Source organism: Heloderma suspectum, chromosome 8 (assembly GCF_057233095.1).
Source record: "Heloderma suspectum isolate Gila_16-S chromosome 8, 16-S_ref, whole genome shotgun sequence".
Lineage (NCBI taxonomy): Eukaryota > Metazoa > Chordata > Lepidosauria > Squamata > Helodermatidae > Heloderma > Heloderma suspectum.
The window spans coordinates 33472611-33485884 of NC_139465.1; the positions used below are offsets into that span (position 1 = coordinate 33472611).

General features: G+C 44.8%; 1 protein-coding gene across 1 annotated transcript in view; it reads right to left on the reverse strand.

The window, feature by feature from the left end:
• The window catches only part of ADAMTS18 (ADAM metallopeptidase with thrombospondin type 1 motif 18), a 185465-nt gene that overhangs the window by 73385 nt on the left and 98806 nt on the right, over positions 1–13274 (reverse strand). The window contains exons 9-11 of the mRNA XM_084811929.1: positions 5580–5717; positions 4088–4241; positions 2272–2367 (exon numbers count right to left, since the gene is read on the reverse strand). Of these exons, the coding sequence (XP_084668055.1) occupies positions 2272–2367; positions 4088–4241; positions 5580–5717 (388 nt within the window). The remainder of the gene's footprint in view (positions 1–2271; positions 2368–4087; positions 4242–5579; positions 5718–13274) is intronic.

Below are 13274 nucleotides of genomic sequence, written 5' to 3' on the forward strand. Positions count from 1 at the left end.
ATTTTTAATTCCCTATACTGCATTATAGGGACCAAATGCAGTATGCAGTATAGGGAATTAAAATACTACATCACAACATTGAATTTTTCTGAGAGGCATTTTGAGAGGCAAAATGGTGTCCTTCACTGTCCAGAAATGGCAGCCACCAGTGAGGTATACCATTTTCCCATGAATCCCCTGAGTGTGTAGAAACCACTATGCTGTCTGTGGTTGGCCCTGTTTGAGTGTCCACATAGTATTACTTCCATACTCGGGGGTTCTCCCCAGGCAGGCAGAGAAAATCCCCTAGCGGTTTACTGGGGAGTCGGAGAATATGTGATGCTCAAGCTCACCTTGAAGCTCAGACCATCTCACTTGCAATCTGTCTTTCTTTTCATTCAAATGGGACAAATTTGAATGGGAAGAATTCCCCCATTCACTAAAGTGTGAAAATGCATGTGTGTGTGTGTGTTAGGGATGTACGAAAGTCACTTACCTGGTCTCGCAGCTTGCTTCACGGTGGGGGGGAGGCGCTTCGCTTCTCCCCCTGAAGTTCAGGCCGGGGGGGGAGGCTTCCCGCCTCGCCCAGCCAAAATTCAGGCTGGGGGGGAGGCTTCCCGCCTCGCCTGGCCGAAATTCAGGCCGGGGAGAAGCACCCCGTCTCCCCAGCCGTGAACTTCAAAAGAAAAAAAAAAAAAGCCCCGTGATAGGCTACTTGACGATTTACGTAGCCTATCACGGCTGACTTTGCAAATCTAGCCGTGATAGACTACGTTAATCGTTACGTAGCCTATCACAGGGGTGTTTTTGTTATTTTTTAACTTTTCTTGTAATGGCGGTGGCGGCAGCCAGTCAAAAGACCGGCTGCCGCCCCCGCCCCTGACGAAGACCTGCCGAACCGCCGCTGGGACCCGCCGCCGGGAGCGACATTCGTGAAAGGTAAGTCCCATCCCGGGGGGGTGGCGGGGGGGTGGGGGGGTGGCGGAGAATTTCTCCCTGAACCTTCGGAGGACCGAATGCATTGTCACTCGGCCCCCTGAAGTTTCGGGGAGAAATTCTCCCCCATCCCTAGTGTGTGTGTGTTTTAATCCATATTTTTCAAGTTTGCATTTTTCTAAAGTACACATTTTGTGAACACAAACCCAAGCTTGGGAATGTGCAAGATTTTTCTGAAAACTCTGTTCCTGTTTTTGTTTGGAGCTACAAACAGAGTAAGTCTGAATTAAAAACAAATCAAAATGAAATTCTTCTCCATCCCTCTTTATATCCTTTTTACATCTCTGGGATGGAGGATCAAATACAGAAGGACTGGTAGAACAACATTATTTTATGAGCTGAAATACATCATTGGGGAAATTATGTGTACACTGTTTCCTGGTCTGAACCATTTCAACCATAAGTGGGGATGACCATGTAGTTCAAGGCCTGACCCACACAAAAAAGAAAACTCCCTGCACATAAAAAGATGGCAAGTCAAGGAGATGGTTAGGCTAGGATACTTCTCCCTGACATGCTAATTTAATACGTGTGGGGACTGTGTCAGGAGCACCCTAGCTGTCTCTTGCAGTCCCCTCCAATAGCCAACTCAGGACACAGACGACGAGGATTCTTTCCAAGGCTTTATTCCTTTATTACTTTATGACTCTTACAGATACTAATCACTAGCGACTAAGCAAGGAACAGCACTGGGGAAAGATAGCAGAGTAGCCTAAGCTCCAGGCAAGGCAGTTGGTCCCCGTTTGAAGGAGAACCGCGGGAAGACTCTGAACTTATGGGCTATGGAGAGATCCTCCCTCTTTCCCTTGTGTCCTCAGGACGTGACCGTTGTTTGAGCGCCAAACGAGCAGAGCGCCTCCTTTCAGTGCCCTCCATCTGTCATTGCTCCCTGCATCTGCGCTGAGCGTCCAGCAAGCCCGCCTCCAGCGCTGTCTCACTGCCAGGGTCACTCTCTCTCTCAGGAATGCTGGCAGGAGGAATCTCTGCCAGCTGCTGTGCTTGTGAGAGATGAGCGAGCTCCTCTCCCACAGATTGCTGTTCTTCCTCAGAATCAGAACTGCTCTGGGGCTCTATGGGCTCAGTTTCCACCCTGACAGACTGGTAGTTAATGTGTAGAATGCTTGTGGTTTGGTTTGGTGCAGACATGCAAGAGAAACACCATGCTGTTCAGCCTATCATGTTTCCCATCTAACAAACTAACCACCTGAAGCTATGAATTTTAATTAGGACATAAGTCCCAGTGGGATGAATGGTGCTTATCCTCAAGGACTTTTGTACAGGAGTCCAGTATCTTACCATGCTTATCCCACAGGGGGTCCCTTCGGCAGCTGGCATAAACTTTGTCTCACATCGATGACCTACTTTATGGCACCACAGTGATTTACATATATCCTGCAATTGTAAAAAAGAAGAAGCACCTATTAATCTTAATCATTCATGTCTGGAACAACCCAATTTTTGTTCCCAGTGTCTTGGAAACAAGGAGACCGATGAAAAAGAAATAGTCCTGAGATTTGTGGTTTCTTGTCTACTCTCTCAATACTGTATTGACTTACTTTGAAGTTATTCTTTTTTCACTTTTCTGCATGAAGTATCCAAGGCAACTAGCAAAATGTTGAGTGTGGTTTTTTTTAGAAAATACTAAACAAACTTAAAGTGTTTGAAAAACCACAGAATGATTCCATTCACACATGCACACATATCACTCTTTTTCTCATCAGTTGAATGCTTGCAGCCAGTAGTATTCAAAGCTGTACAAATTTCCTCCATAGACTAAAGCGGGGCTGATTCAGTCTAGAGTGGAAATTTGTGCAACTTAGGAAATCTGCACAAAAGCGAATAAGGCGCTTCATTCACTAACATGAGATTTTCAAAGTGTTCCTCGTGAAAATGAGAGTGGGGAGTGGGGAATCCTTTGCCCCCCCATTGGGTCCTGTTGCCCCAAGGACTCATGGTGGGCAGGGGCGGGATTCCCCCCACCCCCAATTTTTACAAAAAGCGCTTCCATAAATGTAATGCTGCACTGCACATATAGGGCAGTAAAGGCCCCATCTGCACAAAATTACAGGGAGCGGAGGAGCTCCATCACATTAGATTTTCAAAGTGCTCCTCGTGAAAACTGGAGGTGGGAGTGGGGAACACACACACACCCCCGCCATGGGTCCAGTTGCCCCGAGAAACCATGACGAGGGGGTGGATTCCCCCCCTCCATGTTTGCAAGGAGGACTTTGAAAATCTAATGTAAGTGAATGGAGACCCTCCACTGCCTGTAATTTTGCATAGATGGGGCCTTTACTGCCCTGTGTGTGCAGTATTAGATTTCGGAAGTTTCCGAGGCACCTTTTTTTTTTTCCAAAAAGGTGACTGCAGGAACAGCGGGTGCTTGGCGATGGCTCAGGGTAGGTGTGGGCGGTTCAGTGAGTGGGGGGGGGGTATAGCAGAGCCATGGCTCAGCAGGCGCAGCCTGGAGATGGAAGCAGGGGGAGGGGAGTCCAATGGACTCCCAGACTGAGCTGAGTGCCAGCGCCATCCCTAGTTGCAATGGAAGAGAAGTAGTTCAACAACAACAAAACTGGAATGGCACAGAAGGGAGCTGTTCCTCACTTACTTCCAGCCTGAGGCTGGCAGCAGGACTTTGGATAAGGTGATTCATCCACCTTCAGATCTGCTATCCGCGGCAGGTAGGATTGCTCCGTAATGACACAATCCTATCCATGTGTACTCAAACGTTCCATTGAGGTCAGTGGGGCTACTCCCAGGAAATTGGTTATAGGAGTGCAGCCTAAAACACCTACTGCACAGTGAAGCTTGGGCATCCCCTACTCTTCCCCTACCCGAGTTCCCCATATTCCCTGCAATTACACTCTGCATCCTGTGAGCACACTCTTTTCCTCCAGCTATGCTGGACCACCTTGACTTCCATCCAAGCTAACACCTTCAAAGCAAGCCATGGCTTTGCCAAACAATTTAAGGTTTAGAAAGACTGCAGACCCTGGAGCTCATTGGAACCCCTCCACTCATTCATACACTCCTTCTTCATAACTCATTGTTATTCTCCACTGCAAGTTCTAACGTTGTCAGGAAGTTGCAAAAAGAAAAAGGAGAGAAGTACCTTCACAAAACTCAGGTTGCAGAGTTTTGCTTTTGCTCCAAATTGCCATTTGCACTGTGTGTCAGCATCGTAGATCTGCCCTGGGAGCTTATCAGGGTATTTGTACTGTCCGACTTGCTTGGGTTCATCTACCAGGCAAGCTGCTTGAGCAGTACTGTAAGGAAGAAATGCATCGATGAATGACCAACTTGATCACTGCGTTGCAGCTATTCTATGTCCATAGAATAGCACAGGGTGATATGCAGCTCAGACTGCATCCATTAACTCTTCATGGTATTATTTATTTATTTATTTATTTATTTATTGCATTTATACCCCGCCTTTCTCCCTCTCGCAAGGAACTCAAGGCGGCTTACATTATCCTCCTCCTCACCGTTGTATCCTCACAACAACAACCCTGTGAGGTAGGTTGGGCTGAGAGTCTGTGACTGGCCCAAAGTCACCCAGTGAGCTTCCATGGCCAAGTGGGGACTAGAACCCGGATCTCCCGGCTCCCAGTCCGTCACTCTCACCACTACACTACACTGGCTCTCAAGAAAGCCAGTGTATTCCAAGAAAGCCCAAATATCCGTGGTAGAGCACATGTTTTGCATGCAAAAGATCCCAGGTTCGATCCCTGGCAGACCAGCAGGGCTGGTAAAACTCCTGCCTGAAACCCTGGAGAGCCGCTGCCAGTCAGTGTCAACAATACTGGGCTAGATGGACCAACCTGACTCAGTCTAAGGCAGCTTCCTATGTTCTTATTCATAACCATCTACAGATGGGGTCAAGCATACTCTGATAACCCTGAAAATGGTTCATGAAACTTTTGAGGCTGTCTTCCACAGCTCTGTGCTCCAGGTAGTCCTGAACCATGACAATGTGCAAAATTCACATTTTTGGTGGGTGCCAAGAAAGGTGACCAGGATCACTACATTGCCTGCCCATGCTGTACATGTGTATTAACTGAATCTGTAAGAACTACCATTTAATATTAAAATATACAAAATACCTTCTTCTTTTTTAAAGCATAGGCCTATATTACTATAACACGTTTTTATTCTGGTGCCTTCATTTGAAGAACAGCTTTCGGTCCATCACAAAACATGTTGACTTCTGCTGTAATTTTCTGTATATCCCTTTTCAGTAGAAGACTTAACTCTTATCTGTGTGTTCTACATCACATGATTAATTTGCCCACTGACCTTACAGCCCCATCCTCCACTGTCGATGTGTTGAGGAGGGATGCCTGAAGAAGGGAGACTGCTCTGTGAGCAGAGGTTCTCTTTGTGATGGAGAACCCTGCACGACCAGTGTTCTACATCACAGATGTTTCCCCTCTTCAGACCTTCCCCCTCAAGACAAGGATAATGGGGGAGAGGAGGGCCAATGCCCACCTACACCGCACATGTTCATCACGTGATTTGGAACACCCAAATAGAGCTTTACTCTCCAAGCATATCTGTCCCACAATTGAGAATCAAAAAGAAAACCCCTCCAACCTGAAACCTACCTGAGAAATTTGTTAAGATACTGTCGGCTGCACACCGACCACGAAAACACTCCATTGTTTCCCGTGAGAGTGGGTGACATAATGTTACCTTCAGCTTTTCTGCAGGGGTTCCCTTCTCCATCATGAATCATGCCAAAACTGGAGAAAAACAAAGAGGGAGGGAGGGAGGGAGGGAGGGAGGGAGGGAGGGAGGGAGGAATAGAATATGTAAGGACAAAAAAAAAAGTGTGGAGCATTATGGCAATGTGAATGATTATTGTAATGTGTTCAACATAGAAAAGTATTTGGAAACTACAACTGGTCCAAAACACAGCAGCATTAACAACACGATTAGCTGAGGCATGCCACATAGAGTATGGAAGTCCAACTTTGATACAAAATTGTTAATTTCCAAGCTCAAGTCAAGGTGTTGGTTTTGACCTGAAATGGTCTGGGGCCAGGATATCTTAAGGACAGCTTCTCCCACATGAATTTACCTGCGGTCTTAGAAAGATGGTGGCTCGAGAATTGGACTACAACTAAGAAAACTGAAGCTTAAATCACACTTAACCATGAAGCTCATTGGGTGATTCTGGACCAGTCACTATGTTTCACATAGCTTTGATATGCAAATAACATAGCGGGAGAGAAACATTTATGCCTCCCAGAACTCTTTGGAAGAAGAGTAGGATATCAATTACGCAGATAAATTATGAGAGCCAGTGTGGTGTAGTGGCTAGAATATTGGACTGGGAGTCGGGAGATCTGGGTTCTAGTCCCCACTTGGCCATGCAAGCTCACTGGGTGACTCTCAGCCCAACTCACCTCACAGGGTTGTTGTTGTGAGGATAAAATGGAGGAGGAGGAGGAGGAGGGCTAAGTACACCGCCTTGGGTTCCTTAAGGAGGAAAAAAGGTGGGATATAAATAAATAAATAAATAAATGTAATAAATGGCAGCACCTGGAATTCAAAGGGAGGCTCACTTAGCCCTTCCACTAAGATGCCAAGTTAAGACCCTGCTGTCAGGGTGGAGCATTTGTGGCCCTGAAGATGTTTTGGTCATCAACTCCCATCACCCCACCGCCACTACCACCATTGGCTATGCTGGCTTGGGTTGATGGGAACTATGCTCCCAAACATCTGGAAGGCCACACGCTGCCTGTGCCTAGTTTATGCCCTTGTTTAGTTGCATTTTTGTATTGCTGCTAGTGGTGCAGTTGTATTATTATAACGTTGTTATATCTTTATTTTTTCTAAAGTACTTGCAGATCCTTACAGACAGGAAGGTGGGGTGTAAATATTTTAAATAAACATAATTGAATTAATAACTGTCTGTAACTTTGGGGCCAAATATTATAAAATAGCAGCCTGGAATTCAACCTCTCCTAATCCAAGACCTAATTTGAACCCCAGTGTACAAAATGGTACCCAGTTTTAGTTTTCTTCAATCATTGTTGTTGTTGTTATTGTTTTTTACCCTTGCCATATCTGTATATCTAGATCTCTCATATCTATACCTCAGTACATATGCTTAATGAGTTCTGATCCTCCTTGTGGTAAGTTGCCCACTCCTCCTCACAATCACATATGTAATGTAAAGTGCAAGATAGAAGTTCAACATGGACGCACAGATGCCCCAGCTGTGCATTTTGTCTGGCCCAGAAAATGAAGAACCAGTAAACCCATTTCTCTCAAGGCCCCCATGGGTGCAGCATACTGGGGTTCTTTGCAGGAGCAAAATTGTATGGGAAGAAGAAGGACCAAGCCCACTGTTTGTAGATCTGTTTATCACCATGGCTGAATCTACACATAGCACTTATACCGTTATCATAACTGTTGGTGCCCACTGGTGTCATGTGTACCAATAGCTATGATAACGGTATGATAACGGTATAGCTGCTATGTGCAGATTCAGCCCATGTCACAAAGGGGTAAATTAGATGTGAAAGTATCATGGATATGATCCAAAAGTTTCCTTCTTCTGATAGGAGTCTTTGCCTGATGGAAGGACTCCATGCAATGGAAGGGCTCCTTCCATCTGAAGATTCCTGCTTTTGGAGGAAGAAAACCTTTGGATCCAACTCCATGTGTTTAAATATAATACTGCCTCATTCATTCAAAAGAGGGGACAAGGTCTGATTTTAAAAGCAAAATTGTTGCTTAGATTAGATCTAGGGATGTTGGAGAAATCCACTGCGGGGGGAGTTCAACGGGTTTTCCTAGGCTTGGCCCCCTGGACTTCATTTTGGTTCCTGGTGCAGTGCCCAATACAATCTGCAGCAAGTCCAGCCATTTTTCAGATTTTCTGGGCATTCTGCATGGGAGGGGGAGGTTCTGCAATTTGAGCACATTTCTGAGCAATTTGTGCAAATTATGGCCATAATTTGTGCAAATCAGCTGTAATTTGCACAAATTGCAGAACCTTCCCCCTCAAAATGTGCAAAAAAGTTCCCAGAGTTCAGGGAACAGCCTGAAGTTCGGCTTGCAGATACAAATCGAGTCGTACATACTGCGGAACTCTGTTGAGCCAAAAAAGAACTGAATTTACCAGTGACAGATATCCCTAATCAGAACTCTCTCACCTCTTTTTTATAGTGACTTGGGAACATCCATGTTTAAATAAGTGCAGAGCTGAAATTTCTCTGAGGATATTTTCCTGGCAAAATGTCTAAGGATTTTTTCTCCCCCACCCCCTGAAAAAGAGGGCCATATTGATGAATACTTTCTACCATTCTTTTGTGGTGGCTGCTGCCCTCCCCCCTCACACATGCACAACGTCCTCCAGAAAGGGCACTGGAAAAGATTCTAAATGGTATCCAGGATGCCCACACAGCTAGGAGAAAAGGAGAAAAGAAAGAAGCTGCACCACTGTGTAAAGGTTCGAGACCTACAGAGGCAAGATAAAAAGGTCAGGCCTTGAGGCCTGGAGTTTTCTGTTGGAAGAGTGTATCCCTGCCAGTTAAGTTTCAGTTTCATTTCCCCAGTTAAGTTTCATTTCTTCAGGTTTGAAACAGTACTTTCGGTTTTGAGGGAGGAAGGTATATAAAGAGAGTGAGAGAGCCAGTAGGAGCAGCATCTGGGAGACCAGAGCCTGAAGAGGGAGCAGAAGGAAGCTGCCTCGAGAAGTCTAAGTACATCTAGGGTAAAGGAACTTGCATTTTGCAACTTTTATTTTCTTTGAAGGCTTTCTGTATCACTCAGCTCTATGGTGTAAATGCCTTTAGTTGTGATTGCTTGCTTTAAAGTTACCAGTAAACTGTTGTGGTTAAACCGAAGTGTCTGGTGTGTCAATCATCCCACATCTACAGCCTAAACCCATGTTACTGGGAAGGGGAAGTTTAAAAGAAGGCAGGTGGGACTCTTAAGGAGGCAAGAGATCCTTAAGGAGTTACTTAGAGGGTCCAGGTCATAAGGGGAACCCTGACACACTGCCATTGCTAATGGTGAGCCCCAGCCCTGAAAACATATTAAGAGAACACCCCACCCCCCACCCCGCCAAGAATATTCAGCAAAATGATCCCCCTAATCTCATCATCCACAAACAGGCTGGGGAATATCGGGAAATAGTTTTCATGCAGCTCTAGCTTAAACACTTATATTTTTGATACTTTGATTTATGCTGTCAAATTTACTTTGGCCTCCAAATCTCCAACTTTAAAGCCTCTGGTTTTCCTAATTAAACGTGAGCTGATCTATGATATCCTCTATTTCATAGAAAAGGAAGTTCTATTAAACCTTAAGCGATTTATTTCACACACAAAAAGCCTATAATTGTTTCTAATGTTCCCTCCCACCTATAATTACTATCTGACTGCTAATAGGATCATTAGGCAATACTTCTAAGGATCATCAGCCTCCAGGCTTCTGAAGGGCACTGCTGCCAAATTCCCATATTATACAGCTGAAAAGGCACATGCTTGGACAAACAACATTGAGGGAAATTTCTAGCCGTCGTTGCCAAATGAAAGAATTGCTGTCTTTCCAAGATACTTTTTTTTTTTTTGGAGGCATTTCATAAATCCTTCCTGTCCGGATATCAGCATTTCTATGCCAAGCTGGAAAAGGAAGGTTGTAACAGAAAAAGAAGAAGAGAACTCCCAGGAAGAATGACAGTCATTGGGCTATATTACTGAAAATGGGAAATCAGAAGAAGAAAATAAGGTTGAGATGCAAAACAATATTTTTTGTTGCACAGCTCAACTAATTTATTTTCACAGGGACCGCTCTGCCAGAACATTTTTGGGAGCCATTCTCTTGGGCAGCTCCCTTTAATTTCAATAAGACTTCTGCAGGACAGCCTCACACCATTCTCATATGTAATTCCCACTCATATCAATGTTGCTTGTGCAGGAGAACTTCCCAGTCCTGTGCTCTTTTCTGTGCAAGAGAACGTCCTGGGAGATTATGCTTACTGTAAATAACCTAGATACTTCGAGACATTCACACAACTGAATTTTTGGGTAGATTCCATGGCTCCTATCCATTTTTGTGGTGAGAGAGGTTTGTTGGGGTTGTAACTCTTCCACCATAATTGTTCCACAAAGCATGTATTTTAGGACTAGAAAATCAAACTTTTCCTCAAATCGGGCTTTTTGAACACAAGCATTAGTGCCAAACTAGGCGATATGTTAAATGTGTGAATACATTTAATGTATCTTGCTGTTAATTAAAAAAATAACAGCTGCTGGGGGATTGGGACAGGCCTACTTTCTTCCTGATCTTATGTATTCCAGGCATGTATCTGCCTGGATACTGGGCATAAATCTGGGCATAAATTTACTGGGCATAAATCAAGCTGTAAAAAAAAATGATCCTGGATTAAAGGAATATGATTAAAGAACAGTAGCAATCCCATCTCATCCCTAATTCTCTATATTAGGTTATCGTTTCTGCTACAGTTTCCATATTGGATACCAGTTAGGCTGCATACAGAAAGTCACAGAAATAGCAGGTTGAGAATTTTGCGTTGGTTCATTTTTATAAGAATTTGGAAAAATGAGCAAATCTGAGATTTGAGAATTTGAGATTTTACAAAAATCGAATGTAGGAGAAAGCAAAAATGATAGATTCATCCATCCTTATTTTCTGCTACCTTTTCTCCCATCCTGACATATGTACCTGTCTCCAGATTTAAACCTGGTGTTCACCTTTCCCGTATGCTTCAGGCGGGCTGCCCACATTGCTTTGTTTTTCCAACTGTCCGCAAGTTTATCTGATCAATGTATTGTTTGACACTTAGTTATTACTTTTTTTAAAAGAGTTTCTCTTTCCCCCACCTCTCTTTTACACTTTTAAATCTGCTGGGGAGGGAGGTGGCTTCATGACTGATGGAAGGCCCAACTAATTAGTGTTGTGTGTAACCCTGCTCTGAGAAAGTGGAGAGAACCGCCTTATGTCTGACACAACGGCAGTGCCGGCTTCAGGTTTTTGAGGGCCACTTGCTTGCTTGACCAGCAGAGAGCCAGAGAGCAAGTAGGAGGCAGCAGCATCTACTCAAAGTGAATAAGCAGATTGCAATGGTGAAGAGGAGGTACAACTCCAGGGGGGTCCTGTCAGCATGCCCCTACTGGAGTATGGGCCTTCAGCAGATGCCCAACCATGCCTACCCTTCACCTGGGTTCTGCACAATGGCCAGCCAATCAGTGCTGAACAAAACAGACTTCTCATCAAATAGGGTAACCTCATCCTGGGAAGGAGCCTATTGGAATGTCCTGACTGCTGTGAATGTGCTCCCTCCATGCTCCCACCACTGCAATTACATGTGACTATAGAGAGCCTAAGAGGTGCGTATCTGAATTCCATCATTTCTTTTGTTTCTGCTCCCCCGCCCCCCCGCTTGTTGAAATCCCTGGCAATGTTGCCACTGAGTTTAGGATTAGTCTTTTTAATCCCTCATTTCTTTTCAGATGGACAGAAACCTGCAAAAGGACCACTCATATAGACATGAGGTCACAGCCAATGCTCTACAGTATATTTACACAATGAGAATTGAATAGCTCTGAGCAGTCATGCAGAATCTGGGATTCATGTAACAAGTGAATGGGATGACAGCAGTATGGCCATTGACAAAAGGGGATGAGCTGAATGGAACTGTCAGCCAACAAAGGAGAGCTTCTGTGTGGGATGTATTTTCATACAGTTTCCTGAACAAAACAAAGAAATTCTGGATTTAATCTTGCCTTGGTGCTGAATGCCATGGTTAGCCTGTGACTGATACCTTAGGAATGCAATGTCACTGCAGAGAAAAGGTAGCTATAAGATAGCAAATGTAAAGGTGTTAATAAAAACACTATCAAAATAGCTAAATCATCTCAAATGCAAGATTCCCCAACCTTCCAATGGCAATCAGAATGGCCACTGGAAGCTTGTTCATTCTTATGTGCATTCCTGTGAAGGATCACCTCCTCCCATATGTGCCTGCCCAGGCCCTAAGATCATCTTCAGGGGTCCTTCTCTGGGAGCCCCTGCCAAAGGAAGTGAGGCAGGTGGCTACCAGAAAGAGGGGCTTTTCTGCTGTGGCACCCCAGCTGTGGAATGAGCTCCTTAGAGAGGTTCGCCTGGTGCCTACGTTGTACTCCTTTCGGTGCTGAGTGAAGACCTGTTGTTGATTTTAATTTTCCCAGGATTTTAGCATTTTAGCTTCCCAGTCCTTTAGCTCTGGTGTTTTAAATCTATATTTTAAATATCTGCATTTCTGCTAGGTTTTATTCTGATTGTACTGTAATATTGTGGTTTTAAGCTCTCATATTTTGCTGCGCCTTGTGGTGTTAATTTTTGTGACCCACCCAGACAGCTTCAGCTATTGGGTGGTATAGAAATGAAATAAATAAATAAACAAACATAGGAATGTAAGAGCATAATGCAAGTTCAGCCCTGTTGGATCAGATGAAAGATCCATCCAATCCAGAATTCTCCTTCCCACAGGGGCCACTCAAATGCTTCCAATAAGTCCATGAATGGAGCATGAAGGAAATATCCCTCCCTTGCTGCCTCCCAGCAACTAGTATTTAATGGCATACTGCCTCTGAATTTGGAGTTTCCTTCATAGCTAATTGTTGTTGATGTTGAATCCTCCATGAGTCTGTCTACTCCATAGGTGTCTATAGATGTGCTCCCAGAGGGTAAGGGTTCAAGCCACACACTTGTAAGATAGAGGACATGGACTGGTGTTCTCCATGACCCTTTCATCTTCCTGTCCAGCAGGTTCAGGTAGGGTGACTATAGTGGCTCAAGGGGGTGAACACAGCATGCTCATTGCTTATTTTAGCCTCCTCAAAGCTGGTGTGGCCCATAGTATCATCCAAAAGCTAGGACATATTTAAAGATGCATTTCCAATGCTTCCAAAAAGTACTCTTGTTTTGCTCTTGGTAAGCCTCCAGGGGAAGGAGGTGCCACAGGGAAGAGACAGCTTCTGAGTGCTGCACAGATCAAGTCATGTATTGTCAAGATCAATTATTGGGACGGTGCGCCAAAGTGGTGCCCAAGTTGTTCTTGACTTAGGGCATGCCTAGATGGCTCCAACCACTGCAACCATGTGCATGGTTTCAGCACTTCCAGCCAGTGAAGCCCAGACATGCAGAGTGATTCAGCCCATGCTGATCTATCAGAGGGCCACCCAACCGACATGGGCACATGGAGGACTGCCACAGGCTACAGTGTTCACCAAGCTGGCTTCCTGAAGAAACCAATGGATTTCCACAAGCAAGGGAGAGGA